Raw genomic sequence first — 17,127 nt, 5'->3', positions numbered from 1 at the left:
ACAGGCCAAACCTGAAGTCACCAACACATACATGTAGCCAGAGCAGCACAGAAGGAAGGAATGCTGCTATTCTCACCAGCAAAGGCTTCGTTTCATAAAAGGATGTGCTTTAGAGACTTGTTTCCATGGAGAAGTAGCCTCACTATATTTTAAGTGGTACTTAAAGCCAAACATGTGAATCCTCCTCAGAAACCCTTCCTGGGTAAATCGAGGTAGCTCAGCACACGTGTATGCAAGCACCCTTAGGCACTGGTGTGGCTTTAGGGAGCCAGCAAAGGAAAGCCTCAGAGGCAGCAGCCAGGTCCAATGTTCTTCCAGGAGGCCACCAGAGGGTGGAGGCAGAGGTCAGTGAAGTGCAAAGGGCCTGCTGCCACCATGCTGACAGCCCAGAAGGCAGGTGCTAGCAATAAGAAAACACCCACTTCCTGAAAACATTCAGCCATGGGACTACTTTTCCTATAAACAGGGAAGTAGGACATGGGAGAGTCCTGGGCTGCCGGCCTAGCTGACCATATTGCAAGAGGAGCTGGTCCTGCCTGCAGCAGCCCTGTGCTGACGACAGAAGTGCCAGCAGGACTGCACGGGACGAGAGAAATCGAGCACTGGCTGTAAGACACAGCCTCCTCCCACACTGGAGAGCACAGCAGAAACTTGGGTGGGCTTCCTCTCACAAGCTGGGGAGCCAGTAATGTTCAGGCATCAGCAACTCTTCCTGGAGCAGAGAACGGACATTGCGAACACATGTACAACTGTTCTCCAGCCCTGATGTGGGTGGACAAGGTGTGCCAGCTTTGGTTTGCCAAAAAAGCTGATCCCATAGCCCCGTCCCTAGAGACAATGATTCTAGAGGTCTGGAGCGGGTCCTGGGAACGTACGTTTCTAACTTGCAACCAGGTAATTCTGAGGCAGGTATTTTAAGGGCCATGCTTGGAGTCTGGGTCAAGTGGGCATGGGATGGGTAACGGGGCTCGAGGGGGAGTGGTGGTCAAGGGCAGCAGAGAAGGACATGCTGCAGACCAAAGGTCCATTTCTGTGCACTCAAGAGACAAAAGTACACTCGAGGGAAGGAGGTAGCCCCACTGCCACCCTATGGAACAATCAATTCTTCTGAGCTAGCCTGACCGTGCCTCCTAAGTGCATAACCACGACCATGCTTTTGGGAGGTCTCTGATTAGTCAGTGATATCTTACATTTAACTGCTTTTCCAGTTAGTGCAAAGCATTCCCCCTTTGAATAGATAAAAAGTCCAAGTGACTGGGTGCTAGTCTCAGTGCAGTGGTGGGTTTTGATCCTTGGCCCTTCTGCTCTGACTCCCAGCCAGTGGATTTAAATGTGTGCACTTTAGCCAAACCACCATCTGATGCAAGATGCCCTGTTCTCTGGGTATAAACAGAAAGTCTGGGACATCATGGCCAGATGATTACTATTGTTATCTGAGATACAGTTTCTGTGTGTAGCTCCGAAGGTCAATCACACCCAAAAGGAATTAATATATTATTGAAAGAAGAAAAATGCTTTGTCACCTCAAAATAATGCCCAGTGATGCTGCCTCCTGGGTGCAGGGTGTGAGATGCAGGGAGATGAGCCTAGGCCTGGGCTCACACTGTTGTATGGAGCACCAGACCCCCGGGCTGGCCATGCTTGTCCTGAAGCTGGCATTCAGGTTTGCTGACCAGTACTAGAAGCGGTGGAAAGGGTGTGCCATATAGCATGTACCTCATTTTATTCTGAGGGGAAAATATACATTACTTCACCATCAGCAGCCACCTGTGTAATCTCCCATGAGCAGTGTTCCCTTTGGGGGGCCAATGTAGCTCACACAGGATCACCGCTTCCTTCAGAGCCTTTTCTCCGATGGCCAGCCTGCTCCGGCTCTGGGAAGGCACACGGCAAAAAGGGCAAGAGGCACGACACTCCCTAGTTGACTCTGGGGAATGTGACCCGAGAGACTTTGTGTTTTCATTTTCCAGATTTTTCAGTGAGGAACATCGTTCCCTCTCTAAAAACCCAGACCACAGGGTTTGCTTTGGGACAGCCACCACTCCAGGGCCACCTCTGGTTTAGCTGGGTGCACAACAGCAGGCCTCCTTCCTGCCTTTACAGAGTAAGTGACACGTTCCTGTGAAGTGTAAAATGGCTACATCTCTCTTTCTGGGCCAGATTACTGTTAACTATCACATCCAAGATATAGTTTGTTGGCTTACGCAGCTCCTTAGGTCCCTCACACCCAACGGGGATATGTTAACCAAAAAATAAAATTGTTGATTAGAACAAAATGGTGACACAAATAATGTGTCTATTTTAAAAGAGCTTTTGGTCTTCCCTTAAAAGTGGAACTCCTTCTTCCTGTTTGAGACTTCAAATGGATGATGTTTGGGGCAGCGGTTCTCTCTGACGTCTCGCCTGCCAGGGTCGGTCCTCTTCTACCACAGACCCCTCAGCAGGGCTCTTGTGCACAGTTAAAGTGTTCCACCCACAACACCGCCCCACAGCTGGTCCAGGTGCCACAGGTGTCAATGCATCTGAGGTCATGAGGTTTTGTCAGCCAGTCTGGACACACGTAACTGAGTCCTAACAAAGTGGATCAGCTTGGTCTCTGTGAGGAATGCTGTCCCAAAAGTCATTCCCAAACAGAAGGCCCCCACAGCCACGTGTGCCAGCCTGGCCAGCCAGCCCTGCTCACAGCAGAGGAACACCTGCAGAAAGAAACCACTGTCACTGCCATGGCCCCTCCATCTTAACATCCTACCTCAGGGTTAAGCCAGGGAGAACGGAGGCCTTGCTGTTCCAGCTTCAAGTCAGATAAAAGGTATGACAACTGTGTACCGAGGGGCTACTGTGTTCCCACTAGTGACATTGTTTTGCCACATCTATCATACCATGCTGTCCTTGAGGCTTGGGGAAGGGGTAAGAGGAGGCAAATATTTGCCTAGTTTGGTCAGGAAGAGCAAGAAGGGGAAGCCTAGAGCCAGGAACAGTGAGCAGCCTACAAAAGCATGTAGTGTGAAGGCTGCAGGGAGTCTCACCTCGGAAACACCAGTAATCCCGCCACTGAGGACAAATGCCCCAAGGAGGGCGGGTGATAGGTACAGGCCTGCCAGTGGTCTGTGAGGGCTCTTTCTGTAGTAGCGGTGGATGAAGCAAAGGCTCTGTGTGATCCGAATGCCCATGTTAAAGCAGTTGGCCAAGATGAAGCCCACACTGCCACACCACTGGGTCAGGAGATAGGATAACACCAGGAATGAAGATGATAGGGCCAGCATTGTGAAATTGTACCTGGGGAGAGGGAAACAAAGCAGAGGAGTAGGTACCTTGTCCCAAACAAGACTGTTCCAAAACAAGTGGCCGTAACATGAAATCACAGAAAGTACTTCTGAGTTGCCATAACCCGGCTGGTTTTCATAGCTGTGGACACTATATGGATAACTATATGGATATCCATAACTATCCCCCTCATCCCTGAATAGAAGAGTAAGGGAATTAACAACTCAAGATATTATGGTTTTTAAGGATAATTGGTTAGTTTAAGTGACACTTTGTGATCAAAACACATAAAAATCCTGTTCAGCCCAAGTCTTCAATGTGAGGCACAAGAATTATGACATAGGTAATAATTATATATGAATACAAACTCTGTGACAGCCACTGACAGGGGAACAGGGATACAGTGATGAGTAAAAACACAGAACCCTTACTCTATGAGGTTTGTATGTGTTTTACAGACAAGGAAACCAGGCACAGGGAGGCTGAGTAATTTGCCTAAGGAGTGACCTGACTCTGGCACCTAAACTTAGGGAAATGCACATCACTTTTCTTGGGAAATGCAGAAGCCCTGGGAACTTGGCTAGTAGATCTCACTTAAAGCAAGTGACTTGCTTTCAAAATGACATGCACACGGGGGAGTAGGCCTGAATCACTTCAGTGTTCCCAACTCTTAGACATCCGTCCCTCTGCTCTTCACATCTCCAGAGCTCTCTGGCCTCCTCACTGGATGGATTATGCTGAACTTCCACTTAGCCTAGTTACCTTCCATTCAGAGCAAGGGAAACTGAGTCTCAGCAAAGACAAAACAGCTGCTGTGGTCTTCAAAGAGGCTTGTGGTACGGCCACAAACAAAATTGTCCAGCACTGGTTTCTGCCTAGCGAGCAGCCAGCATTCTAAGTACATAGTTGTTGAGAGAATCAAACCATGAGGTCCCTCAGCTCTGTCTGCTGAGTTAGGGAACTCAGAGGCCACTCCGGTTCTGTACACGAAGGGTGGTAAAAAAGCTGCTATGTCTGTTGAATGCCCATGTACTGGTCCTCAGGTGGACCAAGCCCCAGGTGCTATGGAGATATACCTGATCGGAGAGGTAACAGGAATACCATACACACCCACACACCACACACACACACACAATCCTCCAACAAGGGAGGTGTGTTTTTCACCAACTACTGATCAATAATCAGAATGGCCAACTTCATAACAAGCCATTGAGGGTGGGGACCATCATAGGCCAGTTAGTTATCTGATCTCTTTTCCAAAAAGAAGTAGAGATGTATGATCTTTTTTGTCCCCCCAGAAACAATCTCAGATCCTTGGAGTTGAGACTACAGGTTCACAAACTTTCAAAGTCATCCTCATCCAACTCTAAGTAAAATGTCAATAATGAAAGAAATCAGTACCTAATTCATGCTAATTCAAGCAAGGATGAATTCAACAGTGTGGCTTCTTTGGTGTGGCCATTTGGGAAGAGCTGATAATGATAGGGGTCCACTGTTTATCACTAGAATAGGGCGCTGCCGCTGTTGAACTTTCCAGAACTCACAAACCTATAGCCTTAAAGGTATAAGCCACATCAGGAAAAAAAAATTTAAAGATGCAATTAAAATACCACTTTTTAAACTGAATAAACCTGTTGCAAGAAGGTTCTCTTACAAATGAGAATAAATCCTGCTTAAACTAGGCAAAATTGCGTTGTTCTCCATGGTACCACTGAAGTTCACATAAAAGGTGGGGGCTCCTGGTACTAACCATGACTCCATGAAGTCTATAGAATACTGAATTTCATACAAAGTAGTCAGTGATGGTATTTATACTGGTGTACATTAAAACTGATGGAAATTGAACATTAGGTAAATGAAAAGGATTTACCTTAAGATTTGTAAGCTAATAACCAATGTCAGGATTAAAAACCTGGTGGTCATCAGATAATCCCTTAAGTGCACGGATAAAAAAATTAAAGTTGGCTTTGATCAGAATTTTAAATGCTTTATCTGTGGTATTTGTAAACATTAAGAACCCACTAGCCACCTTAGGGGAAGAAATATGGTTAGCTTTATTTAAAAGTACACCATTGCTCATGCCAAGTCTTAAGTCACCTTGGGTAAACCCACCTTGTGCATTCCCACAGGTTACTGAGAAAAATCATGGAGTTTGGGTCAATACCAGTTTATATCTAACCTTATGTGTTGTCTATTGTCGCTTTTCTCATCGTTGCTCAAACTCCTCAAAATCCTTACTATTCCATAAACTTGCCAGCCCATCAATTGTGTCCACCTTGATGTCAAGGCCACCACACTGCCTTTCTATTCTGTCTTCCAGTAGATGAAGTTTCTGCTTCTCAAGGTGAATTTGAGTGTGAGAAACACAAAAGAGGAACTGCCCCAATTCTAAGTTTGCTGACTTAACCCACAAAATGATTTCAAAATTGAATAGCTGGTTTCCTTGAACCAGTTTCTGTATTTTTTTCAGAGGTCTTAAGCTCAGTTAAATGATTTCCAAAAAACATAGTAGGCTCAAAATCTCTTGGGACCTAAATTCCCTTCCACTCAGATCTTAAACAATATATATTTTTTGTGTAGAGTTTGTTCACCTAAAAAGATGTCTATTAAACTAAAAAAAAAAAAAAAAAAAAAAAGCAGCAGCAGCAGCCACTTTTAAAACCAGTGCAAAATTAATGAAAATAATGACTATTTTATAAGGTTTGGTTAACATAACAATTATTTATGAATGCTTAGTTTTTCCATTGCCCCAAGAAGATACTGGGCTTAAAATCAGGCTTATCAGAAGATGGACAGTCAAAGATGTTGACTATGGCAGCAACTGAAGTGCCCCTGCGTGGGTGCTGGCTGAAAACATCAAGACACAGCCATCATTGCAGCCTCGGCAGCCATGATAGGGATGGTGCCAGTGTCTCATGTATCAATATGAGAAGATCGCACTTATCCTTCACTCAGCAGTTATGGAGTCCAGCTCCATGGTGAACATTCAAGGGCCAAGAAATCAGTCTTGGGCTTTTGCATCACCGTCCCCTGTGCCTAGGAGACTCTGCTTGGTCATCCAGCCAAAATGCCACCTTCTCAGAAGGGCCTCCCAATCTAAAAGAGCCCCACTCTCACTGTATAACCCTGTTTTAGTTATCTGTACTGTGCAAGATTTATTTATTTACTTGTTTGCTCCCCCATCATCAGCTCCAGGAGAGCAGGGATCTTGTCTGTTTTTTTCACTGCTGTACTCCTGGAACTTAAAATGTCCGTTAGAGAACAGAGGCTCAAAAAACATTTGTCAGATGAACAGAAGAAACTGAGAAAAAATTAACAAAACAGAACAAAAATTCTTCAATAGGGCAGACTGAGGGGCGCCTACGTAGCTCAGTGGTTGAGCATCTGCCTTTGGCTCAGGTCATGATCCCAGGGTCCTGGGATCGAGTCCCACACTGGGCTACCCACAGGGAGCCTGCTTCTCCTTCTGCCTATGTCCCTTGCCTCTCTTTCTGTGTCTCTCATGAATAAATAAATATTTTTTTAAAAATAGGGCAGATTGAAAAATCCATCAATTATCTTCAATATTTGAAATTATTAACATAAAAGCAACTTGGAATTCAAAGGATGTTCTAATATTTCACATCCAACCAAATGCCCTTTTCTGATTTGGAAAAAAAAGTTCGGATAATCACTTCTGGGCCTTTTGGCTAAGATCAAGTGAAAAACATTGATTAAGTAAAAGCCCATGATTTTATCAATATGGTGTTTTTTTTCCAATTCAGAATCTGAAACATCCAATGTAAATCAATCATAACATTTAACTAAGCTACCTAATCCCATCCATAAAAATCCTTGCTAGAGTTTTACATCTGGTTAAATTTAGAATTGAAAAAATGCTGGGGTCTGTGATGAACACAGATGCCATGTGCTCAGACCAGGGCTGGGGGGTGGGCTGCAGTGTTTAATACATCTAGGAAAATCATGCCTGAAGTCACACTTACCTCTTAGGGGAAGTGCGTTACCACAGATGAGAACTGCATTAGAAGGTGCTCTGGTTCTGTTTAGGCTTCTGACTTTTTAGCATACCAGTGCTAGGAATTCTGTTAAAAAGTTTAGAATTCAGGGCACCTGGGTGGCTCAGTGGTTGAGTGTCTGTCTTTGGCTCAGGTCATGATCCCAGGGTCCCAGGATCAAGTCCCTCATTGGGCTCCCCAAGGGGAGCCTGCTTCTCCCTCTCTGTCTCTGCCTCTCTCTCTCTCTGTGTCTCTCTCATGAATAAGTAAATAAAATCACTTAAAAAAAAAAAAAGGTGCTCTGGTTCTGTCTTTTCTCTATGTTGACGACTCATATCATGAAAATAATTTTCCAGACATTTACATATCATCAAAATCCCATTACAGCTAACTTAAACTAACTTAAAAAGTGGTTTCTTGGGATCCCTGGGTGGCGCAGCGGTTTGGCGCCTGTCTTTGGCCCAGGGCACGATCCTGGAGACCTGGGATCGAATCCCACATCGGGCTCCTGGTGCATGGAGCCTGCTTCTCCCTCTGCCTGTGTCTCTGCCTCTCTCTCTCTCTCTCTCTCTCTGTGACTATCATAAGTAAATTAAAAAAAAAAGTGGTTTCTTTTAATTCAATGCCACGCAAGAGGAAAGAAAGCAACTAGCCACTTGTCCATATTATATTCCCTCATGCTTTGATTGTAAGAGACATTTTAACATTTTAAGCAGGCTTCGAGCTGACTCTCCCCTTCCATACTAATGCTGAAATCATTTCAACAAAATTTCCCTTCAAACAGATAGAGATAACTAGTCCAGAGCTCTTTCCATCATGGCTTACTGCCTCAGTATGTTTTACGTTACATCTAAAAATTATTTCATGTTTGAGGTGCCTTTCAAACAAAAACACATTATCTCAAAATCAAACTTAAATTGACCTTTTCATCCATGAAAAAAATAAAGGGTGAGGAGGATGGCCGCAAAGTAGTTTTACAGCTACACATTTAACTCTCTGAAATGAAAACCCTATCTAGACCAATATTTGAAAACTACGGGTTGTGAGCTAAAAGTAGGTGGGGAAATCAGCTGAGTAGGTCATGACATGGCAGTCTGAAAAATGAAATATAACAGGATTAAAAGCTATCAGGTGTCTTGCACATCATTGGGGTATTTACTACCTCGTGAAGGCCTCACTCACCCACACCCACCTGAATATGTAGAGGGTCATAGGGCTCCACGCAGTTTTACTGATAAGCTGGTCTGGGCTAGTGGTTCCTGAGGCTCTATTATCAGAAATCTCTTGGGGCTGTGTGATGACAGATTCCTTGGACCAAGCCCCTCAAATGCTAGCTCTGTTGGTCTAAGCACTCAAGGCCTTACACAGGCAGCATAAAAGCCCCCAAAGGACCCATGCATCAGGAGGCAGAGGGATAACCAAGACCGCTTGCCCCATTACCCACAGCCATCCTCTACTGTCTTTTCCTTCTCTTCCTCTCCTTTTTCCCTATCAATGTCATCCTTCTCAACCTCATCCCGTAGTGGTGCCTTAAGATATTGCCATGCTACTTCTGGCACTTGGGATACGTCCCGGGTGTGGGTCAGAAGCTCTAAACTAGTTCATGTCAGAGCTTTTAAAAAACACACAAATGCTCAGGGGCCTACCAGTTCTGCAGGTGTGCTAGGAGAGAGTGGTGGAAGAAGGGCAGGCAGGAATCTGCACATCTAAGGAGCTTTACGGGAGATTTTGATTGATCATCAGTGCTAAGAACCACTGTTTGTGGTGCCAGGGTAGAGGTCCTGATCTGGGGTCCATGGATGGGAAAAAATAGTGGCAAAATGTGTATGTGCATATGGGCCTTTCTCTGAAGAGAGGTGACACAGATTCCTGAACTTCCTCACAGCCTACAAATCACAGTTTCAGGGACAGGACTCTGTATCTCGAAGAAGCTCCATGGTAACCCACTGGGGCACTGGGCAAGGAGGTGGGGGCGCAGAGCTGTGCCATCTCTGCACACCTTCAGGTCCAGATTTCTTCCTTCTCCAAAAGGAGGCACAGGATAGTTGCTGTCCCCAGCCCGGTGTGTGGAAGACTAACTGTGTGGCACCTGTGCAACTGCTGAATGTCCAGGGATGGTGCTACTCTAGTGGGATAGGCGTTACCTCTAAAAGGGTTTTCTGTGAATGCATGTTCAGAATGAAAAGAAAGAAGATTGGCAAGTTATTCAGTTTGGCCATGATTAAAGGAGGGTCTTTACTTACCTGTCAACCTCCTCTTTGCTCATGGCAGCAAATGTGAAACACTCCGTCACTCCATTGATGGCAAGCAGGAGGACATAGAGACAGTAGGAACGCAGTAAAACAGGACCTATAAGGAAACAACCCGTCAAGACTCTAGAACACAAACAGGAGGCCCACATGCACCAGAACTGGGTCAGGAGCCCTGCTGGTATTGTACATGGGCAGATACATGCTCAAGCCTAAAGTCTTAATCATCTGGAATGATGTCCACCATTCAATAGCCCTGATTAAAATAAAACGCTAGGGATCCCTGGGTGGCGCAGCGGTTTGGCGCCTGCCTTTGGCCCAGGGCGCGATCCTGGAGACCCGGGATCGAATCCCACGTCGGGATCCCGGTGCATGGAGCCTGCTTCTCCCTCTGCCTGTGTCTCTGCCTCTCTCTCTCTCTGTGTGTGTGTGTGTGAGACTATCATAAATAAAAAAAATAATAATAAATAAATAAATAAAAAATAAAACGCTAAACAAGAAAGGGCAACTGAGGCACCTGCTGGCTCAGTCGGTTGAGCATCTATCTGCCTTTGACTCAGGTCATGATCCTGGAGTCTCAGGATCGAGCCCTATGTTAAGTTCCCTGCTCACCAAGGAGTCTGCTTCTCCCTCTACCCATCACCCCACTTGTGTTTCCCTCTCAAATAAGTAAATAAAATCTTTAAAAAAAAAAAGAAGAGAGAAAGGGCAAAGGCTAAATCTACAGGAACACCTGGGTGGCTCAGTCAGTTAAGCAGCCAACTCTTGGTTTCAGCTCAGGTCATGATCTTGGGGTCCTTGGATCAAGCCCGCATCAGGCTCCGTGCTCAGCATGGAGTCTGCTTGTCTCCCTCCCTCCTCCTGCTTGTGCACTCTCTCTCTCAAGTACATAAATAAAATCTTAAAAAAAAAAAAAAAGGAGTAAGTCTACAAATGTCTTGCTTAACAACTAAAAGCTTATCTGGCCAGTAAGCAAATCTTTTCTCTTTTTAAATCAGCATGAAGAGCTCTGCTGTTTGAGCACTCAAGGGCACTAGTGGCCCTGAATGCTAAGAGAACTGAGCTGAAGAAAAGACCATGGGGAGAAGCCCAGGGCTCGGGAGCAGCAGCAAACTGGAGACAGAACACACCCACAAATCTGCAGAGAGAATCAAAATAACCATGATGTTTTCTTGCTAAAACATGGTGATGCAGTCCTATAACTCACTAACAAGCTCTGAGAAAATTGCTAACAAAAGACTGGGAGCCCCAAAAATGGAACTGATCCCATTTGAGGAAGGCCATTACTAAGAGGAAGCCAAGCAACTTCTAATAAAACAACCTGTGACCCAGCAATCCCACTCCTAAATATACATCCAACAAAAATAAATGTACATGTTCACATAACCACTTATACAAAAATGTCCATAGCAGTTTTACTCATAATAGTCCAAACTGACCATCAACGACAGAAAGAATAAACAGACTGTGGGCATCCATATAAAAAATACTTCTCAAAGAAGCAATCAAAAAGAAAAAATACTGATCCATGTAAAAACATGGATGAACCCCACAAACTGTATATTGAGAGAAAGAAGCCAACCGCCAAAGTGTCCATGCTGTATGATTTCACTGATAAAAAGTCCCTTTTATAAGTAATACTAATCTAGGGCACCTGAGTGGCTCAGACAGTTGAGCATCCAACTCTTTGTTATGGCTCAGGTCATGATCTCAGGGTCCTGGGACTGAGTCCCATGTCTGGGCTCTGTGCTGAGCAGAGAGTCTGCTTGTCCCTCTCTCTCTGCCCCTCCTCTCTACTTGTTCTCTCTCTCTCACTTTCAAGTGAATGGATAAATAAAATCTTTTTAAAAAATTATAAAAGCAAACTAATCTATGGTGATAAAAATCAGAACAGTGGTTGCCTCTGGTGGGGGCGGGGAGGGGTGGTGGTGGCGGGAGGGCATTGGCAGTTGACTAGAAAGAGTCCTGAAAGAACTTTCTGGGGTAATGGGTGTATGTATTTGTCAAAACTCACCAAGCTGTACTCCTTAAGAGTAAAGCATTTTACTTCATGTAAACTAGACCTCAAGAAAGACTTAGTCATTAAAAGAAAAGGGGTGGGGGGCTAAAGCTCCAGAGTCCCAGAATCTGGAACTCACTCAGTTTATGAAAGCTGCTTAATGTGAAAGATCTTCATGCCAGGGGCACCCCGAATACCTCTATGGCAGTCAACAATTACATGCGGAGTCCCAATGGGGCAGCTGTGAAGCCCAACAGAAAGCTATTTCCCGAGGCCCCTCTGTTGATTCCCACATTTCATCAGGTCCTGTTGTACTTCACCCAAGCCTCTGTGGGAAGTAGCCTGGCTCCCACTGCAGCTAGGGGATTGCTCCAGTGGTGTAGGCAGGGCCAAGGGTGTGTCCCAGGGTGGATCAAGGCTGTGCTTCCTGTTCCCTCCACCCTCTTCTCTCTGGCAGAGAGGGGCAGGGCCCCTCTCACAGCCTGTGCCTCTCACTGCACAACTGAAAGCTCATGGCATGTGTGGGTCTACCTAAAAGTAGAAAGAGAACCACTTTGAGACATGGAGAACATAAAGTTTTCCACGAAACACTGATTCAAGGAGAAGGCTTCAAGTCCATTTTTGGAAGAGGTTGAAATTGGGGAATTCATTCAGCACTAGTCTGAAGAGTCAGGAGCAGAGCAAAGAGATGTGGGGTGGCTTGGAAACGAGGGAAGGAAAGCCAGCAACGGCCAACGAGGGACAATGTACTACCAGGAGCCACTATGGGCTTCACAGAGAACTGGGAGTTTGGTCAAAGTACAAGGGAGCTACAATAAGGAGATGAATGCTAGAAGACCCTGTTGGGACAGTGACACTGATGGAGCTCTGGGCCAGGCAAGTGATGACAATGGTCCTAGCTCACCAAACAGCACATTCTTTTCAGAAACTGAGAAACCAGGCTATTCTTGAGACTCTTCTCTTTCAGAAGATGATACCAAGAGAATATCTTTTTGAGTCTAAAATTGCTTTTTTACAGTGTTATATTAGTTTCATGTATACAATACAGTGATCAACAATTCTATATATTACTCAGTGCTCATTGTGTTGAGTCTAATATTATTAATGGCTCTGACATAAGGCATTAGAAATAGAATGTACTACCTTAGATATCAACTAACACTGACCCTTGTACCTGATAACTACGACCAAGGCTCAAGACTGGCACCAGCCTCTCCCTTGAGCCAAAGGCTCACCCGTCAACTATCAGGTTCCATACCTTTTAGGACTCATTACTTCACCAGGTGAACACTGTAATGACGGGACAGCCTTCTCACAACCACGTCCTGTGACCGTGACAATAAAGGCTGTTCCTTGGCGATCACCTTTCTAGAAGGCAGTGCTGTGTGAAATGGTTGACTACCCAGTCTTTGCACAGGACTTAAGAATGGCTTCCTAATGAGCCTCCCCCAACGAGCCTCCCCAGCTTCCTAATGAGCCTTCCTGCCTGTGATGGAAACACAAGCCTCACAGCATGAGCCCCAGGCGGCTGCCAACCACACTACGGTTTCACAGCAGGTGTTTCTCCAAAATGAATGACCTTTGCTCTCGGGTAGAGACTTGGCCCCTCCTTCCCTACTACCCAAAGTTTGGGCCCATTATAGTGGAGACCAAAACATGCCGGTGAAGTTGTAAAATGGCACTGGACAAAGCCCCTTTCATTGAGATGTGGCACAGAAAGAAGTCTTCAGAGTTCTTGTCTAGTGACCTGAGGAACTGAAAATATCTTTGCTGACCCCAAGATGAAACATTGCAAATGGACTACCAGCGTATGGCCCTGCACATTATGAAACTGGTGAAGTCCCCAAAGCCTAGCAGTGTTGTGAGATGCTCGGTGGCATGGGCACCAGGTGTTTCAAAGTTAGATACATTCGATACTTTTGTCCTTCCAGAACCAAGAGTCACTAGATTAAATATGCCATTTTACTTGCCGAGATCAATTTTATTCTCTGCAAATGGCTCTGAGTTATCCTTCAGAGACTTTCATGCATCAGGCTGTGAGATTTATGTGGCATTTACTACCTTCAGATGTGTTTAGTATCAAGCGGAGACTCATTAGAACCTGCTCTCTGCCTTCTTCCCTCACCCCAGAGGGTGCACAGGGAAATGCCCAGCAAAACACATTTTAGGCCTGGGAGGAAAGCCAAGGATTCATAATGACTTCTCCAAGTGAGGTTGGGAGACTGAATGCCCTGGTGCCAGAGCCCCTGGACGGCACTGAGCTGTTTCTGACCTTGAGTGTGGGGAATGGTCTCAGAGCCCCAGGCACTGACAGCGCTCCCTACACTGGCAGATACCAACCTATATATATGCACGCAAGTTTTTGAACTGCAAAAGACTCTTCTGTTTCTGTTCAGAAATTAGAACAAATTTGCCAACACTCTTGTGCATACCTGATCCAGAGCTAAGCATGGTCCCTCCATAGATATCCAAAGCCAGCTGAGAATAGGCAAAGCCAAAAATGGTGATGGTCAGGCCGGCCAGCAGGGCCAGCTTGAGCAGGGACTCCAAAACCGCAGCAGCCACGGCAACATCCTCCTGGGGTGGAGGGAGAGGGAAGGAAGTTAGATGAATCACGAGCTAAAGAAAAACCTCACATCTGGCTTTCCTTCTCTGCTGTCTTACAGATCACTCTTTCAACTGCTGAGAGGTATCCTTGCTTTTCTACAGCCTGTGTTTGTTTTCACGTCAATTAGCAAGAGGGAAATGAAGGGAAAAAAGCCAATCTGTGCCTCCATAGGTAGTGCAGGGAAGGTTTGGTTTTTAGCTCATTTAGGATAAGTTATTTCAAAGGTTGCTTAGGAAACATTCACTTTCCTCTCTGATATTTATTCTTCAATGGACAGCAAGTTTTTAAATTGCTAGCTGGCTAGTTTTGTCAGTGTGCTTCTCCTGACAAACGTCTCCAAATCCTGACGTTCCTGTCAAAGCATGCTTAGGAAAATATTCCTAAATCAACAGAGAACCAGATTAGTTCATTCTGAGATATTGTGCATAAACTGTATTTTGCAAAGTGTCTTCTAAGACACATAAGAGGCTGACTTAGCTTCCTTTTAATTCTAAGATAAGTCAGACATTTTCAATGGTTTTAGAAAAAGGGGTTTCTAACAACCAAATATGCCTGGATTAAAATCTCTTCTGCATTTACCAATCGGAGTAGGCAGATTTCCATGGCCAGAGTGCAGTCTGGGCACATGAATTCAGTATATTTAAGGAGCTTAGACACATGGTATGGTGAAACCTAATGACCATGTCCTTTCCTCACCACACCATATGCAAGCCTTGCCGCAACCTCTGCCTCCTTTGGCTCACTTTTGGTTCTTGAGAATCTGAGGATGGAGGAGACAATCTCATTCTTCCAGCTAAGCCTAGAGCATGGGTGGTGGGGGGTGGTCTATGCCACACGGGGGACAGCCGCAGAGAGTTCTGAGAGTTCAAGAATTAGGTCACAAGGAAGGACTAAGGGTTAGAAGGGAAGGGCAAGCCAGGGCAAAAGAAGTGAGCTCGAGTCCTGACATCATTCATGAAGGTGATGGAAGAATGAAACCCAGAAGGAAATTTCAGATCAAACAAGAGAAACTCATTGCTGTTTATCCTGCAATTGGAGAATTCACTTGAGATAATGACATAAGACCAAGAGTACCTGCTTCTGAAGTGTGGCATCCTTTCCTCTCTCCAGTACCTTAGCAAAGAATATGTAAAAACTCTCCTCTATTGGCTGGAAAATTAACCTGGCCACAAGGGAGCCAAGATTATTTACTATATCATATACACCTATAAGACAAAAAGGAAGAAATGATGATTCCTACTGGTTTTTCTATTTGAATTTTCACAGCACCACGAACAGTTTTTCTAATTTAATTTTTTAAATTAAACTGAGATAGAGATTCACATGTAGTTCTAAAAATAACAGATCCATTACCCAGTTTCCTGACAAGTAACATCTTGTGAGAGCATTGTACAATATCACAGGTAGGATACTAACATTGATACAGTCAAGATATAGAACATTTCTATCACCAGCACCCTTTTATAAAAATCATTAATGCCAGGGTAGCTCAGTCAGTTGGGTGTCCAACTCTTGGTTTCACCTCAGGTCTTGATCTCAGCGTCCTGGGATTGAGCCCCACATCAGGCTCCAGGCTCAGCAGGTAGTCTGCTTGAGGATTCTCTCCCTCTGCCCCTCCCCCTACTCCTTCTCTCCCCCAAATAAATAAGTAAATCTTAAAAAAAAATATATATCACTTAAAAATAATTTTAAAACTTAAAAAAATCACTAATGCCAAGTTGGTTTTTAAAATTTTTTCTTTCCATTACCTGAGGATTACAGTCAAAAATAAATATGAAAAGGGGTGCCTGGGTAGTTCATTTGGTTAAGCATCTGACTTCAGCTCATGTCATGATCTGAAGGTCCTGGGATTGAGTCCTAAGCTGGGCTTCATGTTCAGCAGGGAGTCTGCTTGAGAATTCTCTCTCCCTCTCCCCCCGGTCATGTTCTCTTAGATGGAAGGAAAGGAAAGGGAAAGGAAAGGAGAGGGAAGGGAGAGGGAAGGGAAGGGAGAGGGAAAGGGAAGGGGAAGGGAGGAAGGAGAGGAGAGGAGAGGAAAGGAAAGGAAGGAAAGGAAAGGAAGAAGGAAAGGAAAGGAAAGGAAAGGAAAGGAAAGGAAAGGAAAGGAAAGGAAAGGAAAGGAAAGGAAAGGAAAGGAAAGGAAAGGAAAGGAAAGGAAAGGAAAGGAAAGGAAAAAGGAAAGGAAAGGAAAGGAAAGGAAGGAAAGGAAAGGAAAGGAAAGGAAAGGAAAGGAAAGGAAAGGAAAGGAAAGGAAAGGAAAGGAAAGGAAAGGAAAGGAAAGGAAAGGAAAGGAAAGGAAAGGAAAGGAAGAAGGAAAGGAAAGGAAAGGAAAGGAAAGGAAAGGAAAGGAAAGGAAAGGAAAGGAAAGGAAAGGAAAGGAAAGGAAAGGAAAGGAAGGAAAGGAAAGGAAAGGAAAGGAAAGGAAAGGAAGAAGGAAAGGAAGAAGGAAGGAAGGAAGGAAGGAAGGAAGAAGAAGAAAGAAAGAAGAAAGAAGAAAGAAGAAAGAAGAAAGAAGAGAAAATATTGAGACCTATCTAGCTGTATAAATATGGAGCAGATCTGTGATAGTCACGATAAGCTCCCTTTTCTCTTAGCACTCCAACCCCTCCAACGGGCACCAGAGCTCTGCAGAAACCAGGGGATCTCAAACGAGGGCCTGCCAGCTGAGTCATATGGAGGGGGGGTGGTAGTCACTGCATGCACTGTAGATTTTGCAAAGACCTACAATCTTCAGGAATCATTTTATTACAGCCCTCATCTTTTATAATCATCAGGTTTATTATTCTTTATTAAATGTATCAAACTGCTGAGAAAAATATTAGAAAGTATCTACTAATGGTGTTCACTACAGCATTTTCATCTTACCTTGATCACCAAAATTTAATACGTTCAAAAAAGTCATTATGTATCGCTCACCTACAAACAGAGAAGCAAAATAATTAGCATTTCAAGGGCACATTATTTTCTTGTTTCCTTCTTATTGTCTATCAACTTTTCAGCTGGCAAATACTC

At 44.7% G+C, this 17,127-nt stretch overlaps 1 protein-coding gene across 2 annotated transcripts in view; it reads right to left on the bottom strand.

The window, feature by feature from the left end:
* Nucleotides 1–2,276: 2,276 nt before the first annotated feature.
* The window catches only part of RFT1 (RFT1 homolog), a 37,443-nt gene continuing 22,592 nt past the window's right edge, over nt 2,277–17,127 (bottom strand). For both annotated transcript variants that reach the window (XM_055344392.1, XM_055344393.1), the window contains 6 exons: nt 16,981–17,031; nt 15,190–15,320; nt 13,940–14,084; nt 9,503–9,608; nt 3,027–3,276; nt 2,277–2,696 (listed from right to left, as the gene is read on the bottom strand). In XM_055344392.1, the coding sequence (XP_055200367.1) occupies nt 2,529–2,696; nt 3,027–3,276; nt 9,503–9,608; nt 13,940–14,084; nt 15,190–15,320; nt 16,981–17,031 (851 nt within the window). In that variant the 3' untranslated portion in view covers nt 2,277–2,528. The remainder of the gene's footprint in view (nt 2,697–3,026; nt 3,277–9,502; nt 9,609–13,939; nt 14,085–15,189; nt 15,321–16,980; nt 17,032–17,127) is intronic.

This window comes from Nyctereutes procyonoides, unplaced genomic scaffold (assembly GCF_905146905.1).
Source record: "Nyctereutes procyonoides isolate TBG_1078 unplaced genomic scaffold, NYPRO_anot_genome, whole genome shotgun sequence".
Lineage (NCBI taxonomy): Eukaryota > Metazoa > Chordata > Mammalia > Carnivora > Canidae > Nyctereutes > Nyctereutes procyonoides.
The sequence above is the reverse complement of the archived record's forward strand: the minus strand, read 5'-3'. Positions and strand labels throughout refer to the sequence as shown.